The sequence below is a fragment of the Myodes glareolus genome, chromosome 5 (genome assembly GCF_982192425.1).
Source record: "Myodes glareolus chromosome 5, mMyoGla1.1, whole genome shotgun sequence".
In the NCBI taxonomy this organism is placed as follows: Eukaryota; Metazoa; Chordata; class Mammalia; order Rodentia; family Cricetidae; genus Myodes; species Myodes glareolus.
The window spans coordinates 62,730,210-62,747,306 of NC_142030.1; the positions used below are offsets into that span (position 1 = coordinate 62,730,210).

Below are 17,097 nucleotides of genomic sequence, written 5' to 3' on the forward strand. Positions count from 1 at the left end.
TAGCTTTTGTTTGACTGATTCTGTGATGATAGTTTGGAGCTTTGAGAATCTCTATATTTATTCTGAGTCCCCTATATGTCTTTTAAACACAGAAGAGTAAAGCCAAATACTAAAGTAGGACTCAAGAAGTTAACTTTTACTGATACAGTGCAGTCTGGTACCAAAATACTAGAACGACATGAAGATAGTCCTTTCCTCTCCAATGTACAGGAATTATAAAGAAACTCTCCCCATGCTGGCCCAGAGATCGGTGGTAGCACCCCAGCTGTCTGGGTTGTTACAAGACACTGCCCACTACTTTTGCAGAAAGGAAAGGGAGCGACAGAAGTTTCTGAACTCAAGCCTAGTAGGAAAACTTAGGGTACTTCCTAGAAAGCTTTGAAATGAATTTCTTGAAATTGTGTTATGCAAAAAAAGTGCCTGCCCCCACCAAAGAAAGGTACCCGTGGTGACTGTGGGCTATAATTTAACCCCACCCAGGAAACCTGTTAGGAAGACAAAGGCCAAGCACTAGTTAGAAGAGATCTTTTAGCACTAGGAGTAACTGCACACTCTCTGCTTCCTGGGGCAAAGCCTGTGTACTGTGAACAAATGTGGGGCTCACAAGAGTTACAACCAATGAGATTGAGGGTAATGCTGGAATATGTATCTGCATCCTTTCAGGTCAAGGAGTGTGCCTGCTCCTACTTGACGGGCATCTTCAAACTGACGACTTACCAGTCATATTTCTGCTTCTCCTAACTAATAAGCAAACAGGCCTTCCCTCAGAGAAACTGTCTCATAGGGATAGAACAAAAAGGCAAATATTTCCTCTCCAAGATCCACAGATACACCTCATCTAAGGGATTTGCTTTGTTAGGATAGTTCATGGGCTTGCATCATTTCTGTACTGCTATCATAGAATCAGATGCTCGTCTGCAGTCCTGTAACACTTGCTACAGCCTGGAGGAGGGAAAGTGGAAGGCAAACTGCTCTTAGTGCGAGCTGAGTCTCAGATGGGTGATCCTCAGTAGGGTGGAGTAGTTGAGAAAGGTAGAAGTCAGAAAGTGGAACTGCCTGACTCATCAGGAATAGAGGCAGCCGAGGCCAACACTAACTGCACCCTGCTCTCACTTTTGCAAGTCCTGACACTTGCCAAGATGTGTCTGTATGAGCAAGGATTTCTCTGATGCAATTTTGTGCTCTTCAAAACACTAACTTAACTATAAACAAAAGACAAGTCAATTGCAGTACAGTTAAAAATACACATTTTATTGTAGCTTTAAAATACAGAAAAGGAACTGAGTATACGTTGGAAGCGAAGGCTGAAATGATAACACTGGAAGAAATTCAGATGCTGTGTGTTGGTAGCTATCCCTCTGTCTAAAGTACGGAACCTCTTCTGGTTTCTAAAAGTATCACAATGCTTTTGGACCTTTGTTGGGAGTGTGACAATATCATTTTGTCATTTTGTCTGCCTTGATTGTCCAAGAATGAGGCCAGGACAGAATGACATCATTAAGTTGCAAAGAAATAGCTCCATTGATAACATGCCTGCTATGTAAGCATAAGGACTGGAGCTCAGATCCCCAAAATATGTGTAATAGTCAGACATGGTGGTACACATCTATAACCGAAGACCTGTGGGTGGTGAGATAAAGCAGCAATAGGTAGATCCCTAGAGCCAAATGGTGGTCCAGCCAAGCCAAATAAATGAGCTCCAGGTTCAGTGAGAGACCATGTCTCAAAAACTAAGGTGAAAAGCAGCTAAGGAGGACACTCAGTATGCCACCCACAAAGCACATACACATATGAACAGGCTCTCCCATAATATATACCTGCACACACCTACACAATCACATACAGCACACACACATATGCAAACACACGCACATCTTTTACAAAGAATGGTGTCGTAGTGAACCAGTTTTCAGAAAAAAAAAAAAAAATGCTTCCGTTTGTAGTGTTTGTCAACGTCCATGGCATAAAAGTTCCCAAACTACACAATTCAAAGGAATTAACAATCAGTTTGTATGAAGTAGTGTTAGCCCATGCCAGCACAGGGCTGCTTGCAACACAACAAATATCAACACTAACAGGTTTCTATAAATACATATGACATAATTTTAATTTCCTGAGAAGATATGCAGACACAAGAGTTTTTGTACTCTATAGCAATTCAGCTCAGCAAGTATTCATAAAAAATAAGAAATAGCTTAGCCTACAATAAGTATTTTGTTACATACAATAAAAATATTTTTAAATTAGCCCTATATAAAACATAATTATAATATAGTTTTTCACAAATACCCATAAATATTATAGATTGGTTTAAAATACTTTTCAACAAGAACTGACAAGCTGGTTAAATTTAGCAGAATCCAAAATTTGAATATGAGTGTTCTTCACTTTGAGACATTACTTTGAGACATCAGCATGCTCTTCCAACAGGGTCCTGGCTTTTCTTGCTCCAGGCAAGAAGAGAAAAATGTCTGCTGGTAAAGAAAGGCTCTTGTCGCTTCATTCTGGCCACTTTGGGGTAAAGGCGATGCATCCATTTGAAAGCTGAATTTATTCTGTTTTAGAGATGTATAAATGTGACAGTAGAAAATACCAGTTTCAAATCAGGGACCATGTAAACGGCAAAACCCCACTCAATTTATTGTGAGTTCTGAGTTGAGATGAGAGTCTTATGATCGATCTGTCCACATTATTATTGTTCAATTTTTTCCTAAAAATATCTACCCCATTAACATCATTGAGTTGTGTAGTATAGGAAAACTGATGTATTTGCCAATTAGGGAACACCAACTAAAAATTTGGACTCATTATATAATGCACTAGAGAAGCACCAATTTATTGGGCTAAATCTAATGACTGCTAGTGCAAACTCATTTTACTATTTGCAGTGTTTATACACACATACACACAAAAGCAATAAAGGCTTACATGAAAATCCAGAATGAACCTGCATCCTGAAGATGACAAAATCAAGAAAAATTCCCCAGATAAATTTCATTCCATACCTTCACCACTTCTGTCCCAATAGGTTTCAAAGTGTTCTCTGTCCTCTAAAAATACCACATGTAAAGGGGGGTGCTCTTGGTATATCGTGGCCACCCCACCAATCTGACAGCTTTTCATTAGGAGGCTCTCAGAAGGTGAGAGTATGAAGAGATTAAGGTAAACAGCTTGAGGAAATTATGAGGAGAAAAAGGCCAGGCTGCTACATAACACCCTTTGTGCAAACCAAGTAAGATTCCCACGGAAATAGGACCTCATTTTCCACCCAGAGATTCAGGAGTTAGAGAGATATGCTTTTGGAATACTCATTTTATCATGGATTATGAAACTGTATTTCCAGATCTAATATCAGGGATTTGGCCCACTCACTGAATCTTCCTCAAACAGATATGAGATTAAAGTCTTATGATGCCAAGAGGTTATGTTTGTGTTGATTTGTAAGGTGCCACAAACTGTGTGCATTCAAACAGGCAACCCCCTCCAATCCACTGAACAGCATCTCTGGATACACTGAGGAAGGTGATGAGACAAAACTAAATCTCTAGGAGCTGAATGAGAGATCTGGCAGTAAAACAACCCCCCAGTATGTATCATTTTTCTGAACATGGTCATCAGAGTTGAACCTCAAGTATATACTATTTCCGGCATGCAGTTCGTAAATCCCTCCTATAGTCAGAATTTGAAAGTCATTTGTTTTAGACTGTAAGACGTTTCCATCTTTAATTATCTCTACTATAAATTCAGCAGGGGTTTTTATGTCTTTCTTATCAAAAGGAGTCACTTGTCCATAGATTAAATACTCGCCATCCTGAAGTACCCCCAGCTTCCCGCCAGATGTCATATTGACACAAAGAGGTTCAGGAGACGTCATTTGCCACTTTGAAGATGATAGTTCTATAAGAAATTGAAAATGAAGGGAAAAAAGAAATTATTATTACTTCATCCTCTACCTGGTCGCAGTGCATTCTTTACTGCCTACAAACTAATTTACCTGGTCTATACTAGTTTTCTCAGACCATATTTTAAATAGATTGTAAGAATCAACCATTTCTCTATTTCAGAGAAGTTGCAGATTCTCATGGATCTGTACCTCTTCCCAGGTAATAGGAATGAACAAGAGCGGGAGAATAGAGAGGAACCACACAGCAAGACTAAAATAAGGACCGCTCATAATTCATGCATCTCCATGTCTTTCTTATATGAACAGTATTTACTCAGTGGTGATTTACCAATGACACATTCCCTAATCAGTCTATATGCGACATTGCTCTCCTGTGACTCCCTTGTTCTATTTTGCTTTAATTTTCTTCATAGAAAGTATTAGGAAAAAGTTTATTATAAATTAATTTGACCATTTTTCTATTGTCTTACATCCACTTAAATACTTCTTTGATAATAAGCATTCTCTATTTTTCCAGTTACTATATTCCCATCATCGTGAGCTTCTAGAATAGTGTGAACTCTAAAAACTTTTTTGTTTTGACACAGGAGTCCTGCTGTATTGCCCAATCTGGGCTCAAATTGATAAGTTCTCGTTTTATGTTGTTGTTTGTTTGTTTGTTTGATATGAGAGTCCTGATATATTGCCCGATCTGGGCTCAAATTGATGAGTTCAAGTGATCTTCCCCCCTCAGCATCCGTAAATATCTCTAAACTGGTTGGCAGATCTGTTTCTGAATTTGATGCTTTGTGTCTGAAATATATTTCTTCATATCACTTTCAATTCCACATATTATTATCTACCTTACTTCAAGATATCTACTGGTACATTGATGGCTTTGTAACTAGAAATAAATTTATTTAACTAAATATAACTATCCCTAGTCTAATACTGCCACACGGGATAATGTATCCAAATTTAGTCTTTCCTTTTTCTATGTACTACACTTACATATTTCCCTAATCTTAGCAGTTTTGTACAGCCATGTAACTTCAAGGACCCAAGAGATGCTTTTACTGGTTCAAAGTTTTTTCTCTAATACTTAATAACTTTAGTTATAGAGGGCAAAGCCCTAGAAGAAGTAACACTGACTTAAATTCCCTTTCATCAGAAATAGCTAGCAGAAGACTCAGAGGTAGATGCTGGATGAGAATGAAGGACTGAGGACCAGAGAAAAGGCAAAGATTCACAGCATCTCCAGCCAACTTGTATTTCTCCTCATTGGCACACTGGAGGCAGATCTCTTGGAACAAGTATAGCTTTTTTCCTATTTAATTCAGTTATAATTTTTTTAAAAAAGAGCACCTTAGCATCATTTTTATCACAACAAGGAGAAATTTTAAACATTATTCTATTCCTTTCACTTGCAAAATAAAGCACAAAATTAAGGACACATTCAAAGAATGCCCCCAAGCTCTGAAAGCCAAGGTATTTTGAAAAACTGGAGCAAAAGATAGAAGAGTGAAAAACTGAATTATAGAAATCATCTATTCTCAAATGAAAATGTGTTTGTTTGGCTATACAAACAATCAAAAAATGTATACACTTGATGTTTTGAATATATTCTAAGGAATATCCTGAGCATCAAGGTGATGCTAGCTTTTCTGTCAGCTTGACACAGCTTAGGGTCACCCAGGAAGAGAATCTAAGTGAGAACTGCCCATACTGAGTTGGTCTATAAGGGACTGTCTTAAATTGAAGGATGTGAGAAAATCCAGGCCACTACAGTTGATACTATCCCTTAGGCAAGGTGTTCTGAAGTGTAAGAAGGTAGAGAAATGGAACTGAGTATCAGAAAGCAAGCAAGTAGGCAAGCATACATTTCATTTCTCCCTGCTCATCTGTGAGTGTGACCGGATGCTTTAAGCTCCTGCTGCCGCGATTCCCCCACAATGGCGGACTATAATCTGCACTTGTGAGCCAAAACAAATCCTTTTTCTCTGAAGCTTGCTTTTTGTTGCGGTATGTTATTGGGGTAGCAGAAATGAAACTAAAACACTCAGCAACACTGTTTTTCATACATTTTCTGAGCAGCTATCAGGTGACTGTTAAGGAAAGTGACTCAGAAGAAAAGAAGAAGTGCCTATTCCTCAAACTCTCCACTCCTCTTCTATGTACTTACTCACAGCAGTAATGTTTCCCAGACACTCGACTAGAAATGAGGAATCTGTGAAATATGAGAAGGACTTTGAGGAAAGGTGGTAGGAATCTTTAACGGACTGCCAAACCAAAAGCTGACTACTGTATGCATATCCACAAGTTTTTCTGGTGTGATGTATACGCCTAACGCATACATGTCACCAAATGTGGGCTTGTCAATCTAGCTCAGCTCTGGAAGCCTCGGCTCTCACTAGGCTGATGGACAAGTATAGAATGAGTGATTATAATTTAAGAAAAAAATAAATAAAGGAAAGTGGACAAAAGGTTGTACAGTGTTTTTTTGTTGTTGTTGTTGTTGTTGTTGTTGTTGTTGTTGTTTTTAGGGCACTGACAGATACCTTCTTGCACCAAAAACTAAGAAAAATAAAAGGTTGGTTACTCACCGAACTTAGCCATACAGGGCTCTTTAGCAATTGCCTGTAGAAGGAAAAGAAGAACTGTTCAGGATGACGGCACAGTTGCTACTTGCTTGGCTGAATTATTTAGCGCTTAAAGATTCTGCAGCAAACTACTATCCAAAGCAAAAAATTAAAAACCCACCACACATAGAGACCTATCTCATTTCTTTGCTTCCTTTACAGATGACTGGCTCTGTCCTTTACATTTGACTTACAGTAGCTTTGACATTAGCGTTTAGAAAAGATAGGAAGAAGCAAGTGAACAAGTAAGGTATGGGGATACAAGGGAAGAGGCGTAAATAGACACACTGAAATTTAGCTGTACAAGGAGACAAAACCGCACGAATAGGGTGATGGGCAATATTATTTTAGTTTTAAAAATAATATCATTGAACGATAGATTTGACAATGAGAAGAAAGATAGCAGATCTCGTTGGGGATCTTTCACTCACTTTGGGGTCATTCATTTGGTGTCTCATTCTGTTCATCTAACTCTGACCCACAAGGCAAGTATTGAATTTCCCTCTGTTTGTGTTCTTTCCCTCTAGTTTACTACAAACAGCAGTCTCTTTATCCCTATGGTTTCCCAAGATTATCTGGTGCATATGGGAAGAAGATAATGAAACCTCTGCTTATGTTTCTCTTTACTTAAAATAACAATAAATTGACTTTAGAAATATTTAATGTTTAGAAAACCACATGCCATGTGCAATGACTGAGAATCAGATGCAACTGTTTCAAATATCTACAACATGCCACAGCTTACATGCTGAAAGCTGACATTAGTTATGGCTAGTTTACAAATGCAGTCACTTAAATGTTGTCAAATGCTTGAGAGTAAAATAAGACATAACTATCAAAGCTTTTGGTACTCAAAATTCATACATTTCCTTGGAGCAAAGTGCTCAAAAGACTTTTCTTACATATAGAAAGTGATATATGTTCCTTTTGAAGAATCTATCCAGCTATTGTGCTAGGAAAAACAAACTAAAGAGGATGAAAGGCAAAAGCAATGAAAACAATTAAGCACGGACTGGAGCTCATGATAGGAACGCACTGCCTCTGACCAAGGTGCTGGCAAAGAGGGAAAGCGCGAGCTGGTCTGGTATAGTGATGCATGCCTGACATAACAGCACTTAGGAGACTAAAACAGGAGGACCATGGGTTTTAGGTCAAGCTAAGCTATATTTCAAAGAAAGCAAGAAGTAGATGGTGTTCTTGACAGGAATACTGGTGTGAGACAATTGGAAGAAACAAAGGTAATGCCAATATTTGAGACTGCAATCATTGGAAAAAGTAAGTTAATTGGCAAGATGGGATGCTAAGAGAAATAAAGTAAGAGAGGCCCAATCGTGAGTTTTGGATGTGTTGATTTGTGGTGCTTCTGAGATATCAAGTAGGTGGTTAGATATGCAATGCTGAGACTCTGCTTTCAGACCTGACATTATGTGTGAACATCAAGTCCACGAGTATAGACAGAGATGAGTACTGGAACCCTTTGGTATTCAGAGGTCAGACAATGAGGAGGAACTCTCTAGGAATATCAGTGAGTCTGAAAAGAATGGAAGTGTGTGACATTTGGGAACCAAGAGAAGAAAGTCTTCTAGAGAGGAGACTGAGCAGTTGGTGTCAAAGGTCACTGATAGATTGCAAAAGAAGAAGGCAGAGATTTGACTGGCTGAGTTAGAAACATGGTTTCTACAAGAATTCCTGACAGAATAGCTGTGTAATAGTTTGTGTGATGTGATATGAGCACAAGTTTCACCAGGATAAATTTAAGATGAGACGAGAAGAGAGAAATTGGGAAATTTGCTACACAGGAGGAAAGTAGAAGTGAGTGGGCCCTGGATAAGGGTGAGAAATCAAAGAGGCTTTTGTTGTCGTTGTTGTTGTTGTTGTTCCTTTATTTTGGGTTCTGTCTTTGCTTGTTTGATATGAAGGAGATGACAAGCTTGTTTGTCACCGTTAGACAGGACTATTCCAATCAAATGAGGCAGGCGAGAGCTGCAGCAATGCTCCGAGCAGGTGAGACGTGCGAGAACGAGTTCAGAGGTGGCTCTGGCAGGGATGTGGATAATTCATCCATGCAGACGAAGGAAACACAGAATATATGGACACAAATGCAAACAACTGACAGACATAGTCTTTCCACTCTCCTACCGAGAGAGGATAGGAAATGGTTCCTGAAAGCTCAGAGAGGAGTCAAGGTGGTCCTGTAAGGTGGTCTATGAAGGTTAAAGAATAGAATGGGGAAGTACACAGCATTTCCACGGCAATAAGGAAACCCCACTTGAAGCTAGTGGCCGTGAGCGTATAAAGAAACAATGTTCAAATGGCCTTGTGTTTTTCTCGGAGACCCAGTACTGCTGGATTTAGGTATTGCTGGAGTCCTTTGTTAGCCAGGTTTTGACATGGGATTGTAGTGATGAGAGAAAGAAGCAAGTAAGCAAATTTGTGTAAGGAACAAGATGTAATTAAAGACTTTGGAGCTTAGTTGTGTAATGAGAAAAAGAAAAGACATGGATGAAATGAAATATCATTTTAATTCTAAAGAGCTGCCCGATCCAATGATAGTGATAATTAAGCGTCATGGCAATTAAGAATATACAAAGATGTTGCGGTAAACTTTTATCTATGTTTCTTTGTGAGGTAATTTTCAATTGTTATAGTCAAAATCATAAATCAAGTTAAATTGGAATAAAAATCTTGAGTTACTATATTATAAAATGTTAAACTAAAATTAAGAAAATAAAGCAAATATCAAATTACTGGAGCTTTGAATGTGACTAGGGGGTAGAGGTACTGAGTTTGAACCCCATAATCACAAAAAAGCAGTATTTCAATTATTTTGTTATATCTGTATCATCTGTGAATATATTATATAAAACCTAGCATTTTAATTAAAACAAAGTAGGTTTAGACTGGAAAATCTGTGCTAAACCTTTAGAACAGTGACTTTCCATCTTGTGTGTCTGTTTTGTGTTCATGGTATTGTACTCAGATATGAGATACTATTTGGCACACATCTGATGGAAATTATAATAAAAGTATTTTATTGATAAGGAGATACAATAGAAAATTATGGAAACCATAAATCTAAAAACCATAAGTAACTGGATTTCCTGAAATCAGTTTTACTCTTGCAATTATTTCATCCTATTTTGGTTTTTCTTAGACGAGATGTCCAAATTCAATTTAGAACGACTGATAGACTTACAGCAGGGACTCCCAAAACTCATTTCCTCATCCAATAACCAGGGATAATAGCAGAGTTTACTGAACTGTTGTTCTACAAAACTGTGCTGACTCTTAGGAAGGGCTTTTCCAGACATTCTTTCTGAATATGCTCAGCAAATATCAGTTGTTTTGATCATGATACTGGCTATAATGAAGAATTAAACAAACAGCTTAAGTACCTATATTCCCAACATTATACTAATGTTGTAAGAGAGAGAAATTTAATGTATAATTGCTGTCTCTCAAGATGTTTGTAATCTAACTAGAGAGACACTATTGCTTATATGATGCAATTAAACAGGCACCTAAATATAAATGTTGTGGATTGTTTCCCAGATGTTACCATGTGTAAGAATACACAGAAAACTTAAATTTATAGACAAATGAGCTGACAGACAAACATCCAGAAAGTCAATTGCAAACTTCTTTAATATCTATTTAGAGTTACAAAACACTACTCGGCTCATCCTTACCTATTGCCATAAGTGAAAATCTAAGTGGAAAATCATCAGTTTGGTTGAAAACTGTGGTCTTCTGACTGAGAAAGGAATAAGGTCAGACAAACCATGCATGTTTTAACTGACCTTGCTAGTCTGTATTCATTGTGACTTTCTAACTAACAATGGTATGAATATTAATCACTACCACCTATCTAGAGTCTACTGTGAGTCAGGCACAGCAGGCACTTCACTGCCTCATTATTCCTTGAGGCAGCTCTAGAAAAATTAGCGTGCTCTTTCTGCAGAGGAGGAAATGAGGACTCGGTGATGAAGTAACCAGCCTAAGGTCACACAGCTGATAAGAGGCGAGGTTGGGATCCAAAACCAGATTGTCTCATCCAAAACACTCAGCCTACCACTCACAGAGGCCATTTCTATTTATAATTCTGGTGATATTATAAAGAGTTACACACAAGTCTTTTGGTTTACTTTTAGTTTTGCTTGCTTTCATTTAGAAGGGTCAGTTGGTCTTCTAACCTCACTTTGGTTTAATCCTAGATTACTTGGTTTGTCTCAAACTGTCCAACATAGACTTCAGACTAATCCTAACCTCCTCTGTCCGGAAACAAACCCTACTCTATTTGTTTGCAAATACAGTTGTACAAATTCCAGTTTCCCTTCTGGAAGCCTATCCATCCTTCATTTCACCGAAGAAAGGGACTTTCCTGAATCATTGGATTCCTCAGAGGGAACTGCTGTGAACTACTTTCACAGAGGAGTTGGCCAAACTTCTTGAGCTCAGAGCATAGTCTATTAACTAAATGTCTTCTAGAAGAGAGAGAGAGAAAAAAAAATCTCCCAAGGAAAATATCTGCTGATCTGAAAGGAACCAAGCTTAAAAAGAATACTATCTGAAGGGATTTCTTTATAAATGGAGATTTGCATGAGAAAATTGGAGTGGAGAAAAATATAAAAACCTTCTGAGTCCCTACATATGCAAAGGTGGAAGGTGCTTCCATCTCCATCCACTTAGATTTCTCTGCTCAACAATTTGGTTTTTTGGAACTAATAAGGAAAGTATAATTCTCAAGCTAATACTGAAGCCCAGTGGTTTTTCCACAGTAACTAGACTGCCTAGCATTCTGGCAGGAAAATAGACTCCAAAACCTTTTTTACTTCCCTAAATTTGGAATATCCTCACAGGTATTTTTAGAGGGGGAACCCTTCATTGAAAGGGGATAATCTGTAATCAAAGCTCAAAACACCATGAATTAACAGTTTGCTTGTGGAAAGAGGTGTCACTCGGAACAAAAGTCTTCCTCCCCTACTCATCACTGCAGGACTCTGTGACACCTAGACTCAGTGTACTTCAGAACTACCTGACTAATAAGACTTGAGGGGGGTTACAGGAAGAAAAAGCAACGTGAAATCAATGCTGGTCTCATTCTTCCTCCTTTTCAAAACTTTCCACACTTGAGATGCTGATAGTCTTTTCCCTTTGGCTCAACACTCATTGCTTTAGAAGGTCGCTTCTTGGTTCCTTCTTTGGAAGTATAGGGCTGGGATTAGAACTCTCTCTGCCTCTCATCCACTTATACAGTTACAGAGTACAGAATAATGGGTTCCTATGTGACCCTTTCGCGGGAGCATTCTAACTAACCTTGGCTCTACAGCACACTACTTCCTCCTGAGCCTTTCCTCAATGTCTTGCCAGTGTAGAACCACACCTTCAAAACCATTACTGGTTGGTCTCCTTAGACAAATGTTCCTGGGCTTAGCTCCAACCCTTCCTTACACAGGTGAACATCATTTTATTCTGCCCAAGTTTTTGAGTCTTTTAAAATAATGGGCTAACTCCCGAATTATATAAAGTCTTTTTTCATTTCTTCTGGTCAAACGCTTTTTTTTCTTTTGTAATTTTTCGAGACACAGTTTCTCTGTGTAGCTCTAGCTGTCGTGGAACAGAAAGCAAACTTCTAGAAAGAACCTAAAATATATACATTCTCAGTACAGATCCCATCTAGATCCACAATTTAGACTGTAATTCACTGGGAAATTCCTGATAGCCATCAGGGGCTTCCCAAACAGATACATTTTCCTCTTTCCTCCATGAAGCCTTCCCAGTTCACTCCAGGCCAAAGTCATCGTTCTTGCTTTAGACTTCCTAAACTACAGGTCCACGTGGTACCCTACACTTAAGTAAGTTGACCAATGTAATTGTAGCTAGCAGGACATTAAGTAAATGGATCCAGTCTCCCAACACCATGTTGTAAACCTAAAATACTAGAATCAGAATAACAAAATAACTTTCTCACATGCGTGCAGTTGGTTATAGTGAGATTCACCTAGAACTGGAGTCCAGATTTTCTTTCTTCTAGCTCAGCACCATTTCCCTCTTCCACATGTTCTTGCTTCCTGTCATTTCATTCTGTCGTCCACTATCTTTTTATATCCCTACCCCATTGAGACCACTGCTTGTCTGGAGTCACATGAAGAAGAGCACCACGCTTCAGGTCTCTTCTTCGTCTGTCAAGATGAGACTAGTGGAGTTCCAGAGAGGGAAAAGGAACCTCACAGACACCTTTTAAAGACTCAGTTTAAACATGTAGTCCCATGTAACACAAGCCCACAGTGGGCACTTAGTGTCCTCTAGCGCCTTTTGCTCAAGACATTCAGGTGAGTTTCAGGGGCCACGTCCTTACAAGACAGGAAATTTTTTCACTGATCCCTCAGATCTCTTCCTTCCCACTACCTCCAGCAATGCTGAATGGCAATGATAATAATCAGACTAACAATTAAACAACCTTTATATACTATAATTAGCACCTGTAGTTTCCTTTACCACCTTACCTTGAGTGAAGTAAAGATCAGTGCGCCCGTGGTATAGAAAAGCAGCAACAGCAGAGGAACCGTGCATAAAAGCCATGGCTTCCTGAACCTCTGTGCCCCTCGAGGACTTGGCGGGTTCAAAGGCATTTCCTCCATGAGGCTAGAACTCATTCTCTGGCGGGCTGAGAGCTCTGGAAAGCAGATATGCACAAGTGATGGATGAACGATGCAATATCATGTTTTATAGTCATTAAGTCGTGGGTGTGGGAGGTGGAGTTTTCCTTTGGAACACTGCTGAGCACTGACAGTCATCATGGCATCAGGCCAGAACTACAGAAGGAATGGGGAGGCTTAGAGCCAACAGAAACACGGGAGGGAAAAAAAAAGCCACTATGAGGCAAGCTCAGAAGGAAAAAAAAAAAAAAGTCTTTCCTAAAGCAAGAGGAAGTACTGTATGCATGCACAGCCAGTCTCGGCTGCTGGAAGATACTCAAAAATTAGTTCCAATGAAGAAAAAAAATCTTATAAGAATAAATAAAACCTAAAACTAAAAATTTTATCTTACTGCAGATAAAATGACCGGATGAGACAGAGAGTTAGAGAGTGAGGATGCACCATGAAGTCATCACATTGCACGCATTACATATGTACCACTTTATATATACACCATTTTTACTTATCAGTTACACCTTGAGAGCAGTTTAAAATATCAAATCAAAGCTATAGTCACAAAATAATAACTTTCTAGGTTACAAAACATGTTTATTCTGAAATAGTCTTTAAAAAAACTGCACTGGAGCAGGAGAGATGGCTCGGTCATTAAGGTTTCTTGTTACTTTTACAAAGGATCTACATTTAGCTCCCAGCAGCATTATGGTGATGCACAACCATCTGTTCCAGTTCAGGGGACCCAATGCCCTCTCTGACCTCCAAGGCACCAGACACTCATATTATGCACATACACATATATGTGGGCAAAACTTTCACATACACAAAATAAATCTAAAAACTTAAAGAAAAACCTGCAAATACATTACTAGAACTTAGTTAATATTGGAAAATAAAACAATGGTCAATTCTCTCAAACCTTGACCATGCTGAAACTAAATTTCAATGCTAGCATCAAACAGTAATAACGTTATCCTTTAAAAGGTTTTTTCCTTGATTTGTACTCTGTCCTTCACCCTAAATAGACATTTTTCCCCTCCTGTAATCAAGATGTCAATTTAGCGTAACACTTTAAAAAGTCCCTTGTTCTCTGTACCTGAGCCTCCTTGTCTGCTAAAACAAAATTATCATATGTCTTATAGAATGTCAGTATCATTTGCTAGAATGGGCTTTTAAACTAGGCACACCTGAGAGGATTGTCCAGCAGAGTTCATCTCTAACTTACTGTATGGCACATTAGTGGATTTCTCTGAGCCAAGATTTGTACTTCATAATAGTTTTGCAAAAATGAAATAAATGTACAAAGTGAAGCTTACAAAAGACATCCCATAAGGGTTAGGATAGTTTGTCTCTGCCCTCTTTAAAAGTGTCGTGGTAAACTCCATTATGAAATCCTAGAAAAAGTGAATATTTCTTATTATTTTTCATAGGATATAATTCAACTGAAGTTAATTTAAGACAAAGTGTTTTGTTTTGAAGACAGTATTTTTTTAATCTGAGAAAAAAAGCAAGAAGTTTTTAAAAGCAGAAAGAAACATATTTAATGTCCTCATTTATGAAAAAGGAAGCTGAAGTTACTAGAGATTGGGGGTTCCTCAAACCACTAGTGGCTGATGAAGTGGAAATCCTAGCCCAGAAACCATAGCATTTTGTAACAAAGCCAAATCTGTCTTAGTGCCACACTATTTTGGGCAGTCGTTCCTACTGAGTTGTCAAATTTCAACTTGACCCTATTGTATCTTAACCAATAAACTACTCTTGAGGAAGATGGTTACACCAGAATCACTCTTCAATATAGCAGACATTTTAATGACTATGTACTAGATAATACCACACAGGGGTGAATGCGATGCTGACACTTGATCCTGTCCCCCTTGCATTTGAGTTACACAATCAGAGACCTTGAGATCACCACTGAGTAGAGCTCTTTCCTTCCTGCTCATCCCATCTGCTCCTTTCTCTCTCCTATCCAAATGTTAGACAGAACTTCTGCTTACTCACTTCAGTAGAGATGCATTCACATGAGGAACTAGTCCAAGTGAAATCCACGTACACCTTCAGACAAGGCTGGGCTTGGGTGTATTCTTATTTTAGCTTTGTGACAGTATCTGAAGAAAATTGACACAGTTCTCCTGAGAAGACTATACATTCCAGGGCAGCTTTCCATTCAACCGGACTCAGAGATGATGGAACTTCAAGTCAGCACAGGAGACAGCAGAGAAGGGTTTTGGCATTCTCGAGCTTTGAGTCATAGCTGATACCTTGTTAGCATAAGACAGAAAGAATATTTTGTGACATTTTGGGATTTGCCAAAGGCAAATGAATACCAAACTCAATAGTTGTCTTAATTTAGGGACCCCTTTGGCTTAGATAATTGGAAATGGAAATAAAAACTTTTTAAATAAACTTAAATCCAACTAGCAAATCTATTTTTCTTTTGTTTTTGAGATTATAATATAATTATATAATTTCTCCCTTCCCTTTCTTCCATTCAATCCCTCCCATATACCCCTTCTTTCAAAGAGATTTGGAAAAATATTTAATACACAGTCACCAAAGAATTTGCCATGCAACCCCATTAAAATTATGCACACAGGGAGATATGTGCCCAAATTAATACTGTATTTAAGATAGGACCTCAGAAAACAGAAAGATCTAGATAAGTTGAGATCATTGCAAAGGCAGATTAGGAATGTCAGAAGAAAAACACTTTTTCTGGAGGAATAATAAAACTTATTTAAAGAATATGTTAAGAGGCATGGATACTTGCAAATAATACAAATTAAATAAAAACTGTCAGAAAAAAATAAATTCCACACACATTTTTTTCAGGTTGAAAGAAAAGGATCTAAAATACACTCAATCAAATAATTTAACTCTATGCACTACTGTCTTAAATTGAGAACCAATATATATATATGGTTGTAGGTCAGCTGCAAACTAAATAACACTAAAATATATTAGGCTTTAACTCTGGGCATAATCATTACATTTGAACATCAAGTATCCCTTTGTTGGATGTTTCTTCTATAAAAGTGATAAAACTGACCCTTGGAAGGGTAATTCACTAGTTCACACACATAGAAGAGGGATTGAATCCTCACCTGTTGAACCAGAACAGTGATATTGTGTGTATCTCTCTAAACTAAATAAATAAGGTGAGAAATGTATGCTGTCTGTGACAGAGCATTAATACATGATTAGCTTCTTCCCAGTCCCGTGTTACTAGAGTCTCCTTTTACAACTGTTTATTGTGACTTCATTCCCATTGATAGCATATGGTGTCACACAGTCAGAAACACCTACTGTGTTAGGATTTAGTGAGAAATGATATACATGTGACCTAAAATACACTAGACAGTAAAGTCTATCTTATCATATTTTCTCAAATATGGCACATGTGAGATAAATAAATAGATATAATTACATGGGAAGAGAGAAAGGGAAGAGAAAAAGAAAGGGAAGAAAGGAGAGGAGAAGGAAGAGGGGAGGGGAGAGGAGATGAGAGAGAAGAGGGGAGGAGAGATAAAAAGAGAGGAAAGCAGAGAGACACAATTACATAATTAGGATTTCAATCTTGACGTTTTAAAGCTAGAACTATTAAGATTAATAAAAGCCTACTCTAAAAAATAATTGTGGGGCAGAGTATGTAGCCCAGCCAGTGGTAGAGTGCTTGCCTAACCTACACAAGACCCTGGGGTTGATCACCTAGCATCAAAACAAAGAGGATATGGCATAACTCACGATTCATAAGTAAATATATTTGCTCATCTATATACAGATAGGTAGGGTATGTCTATATGTGCAGATATATACATGCATGAGTATATCTATAGTAATTCTAAGTTATACAGAAGTTCCTCATGATAATCATCAGATCATATTCTCTAAAGAACTAGCTACATCCCTAACCAAGGTGGTC

The 17,097-nt window shown here is 38.2% G+C and overlaps 1 protein-coding gene across 2 annotated transcripts; it reads right to left on the minus strand.

Moving 5' to 3' along the window:
- Window positions 1-1,253: 1,253 nt before the first annotated feature.
- On the minus strand, window positions 1,254-17,029 carry Tnfsf18 (TNF superfamily member 18). Of its 2 annotated transcripts, XM_048421562.3 has the most exons (4): window positions 15,177-17,029; window positions 13,029-13,198; window positions 6,487-6,520; window positions 1,254-3,897 (listed from the first exon to the last, which is right to left on the minus strand). In XM_048421562.3, the coding sequence occupies exons 2-4, from the start codon at window positions 13,176-13,178 to the stop codon at window positions 3,545-3,547; spliced, it is 537 nt and encodes a 178-aa protein (XP_048277519.1). In that variant the 5' UTR covers window positions 13,179-13,198; window positions 15,177-17,029; the 3' UTR covers window positions 1,254-3,544. The 2 variants fall into 2 exon arrangements, with proteins under 2 accessions (XP_048277519.1, XP_085544146.1); XM_085688020.2 differs by lacking the exon at window positions 15,177-17,029 and having other exon boundaries at window positions 13,029-13,205.
- Between the last annotated feature and the right edge of the window lie 68 nt (window positions 17,030-17,097).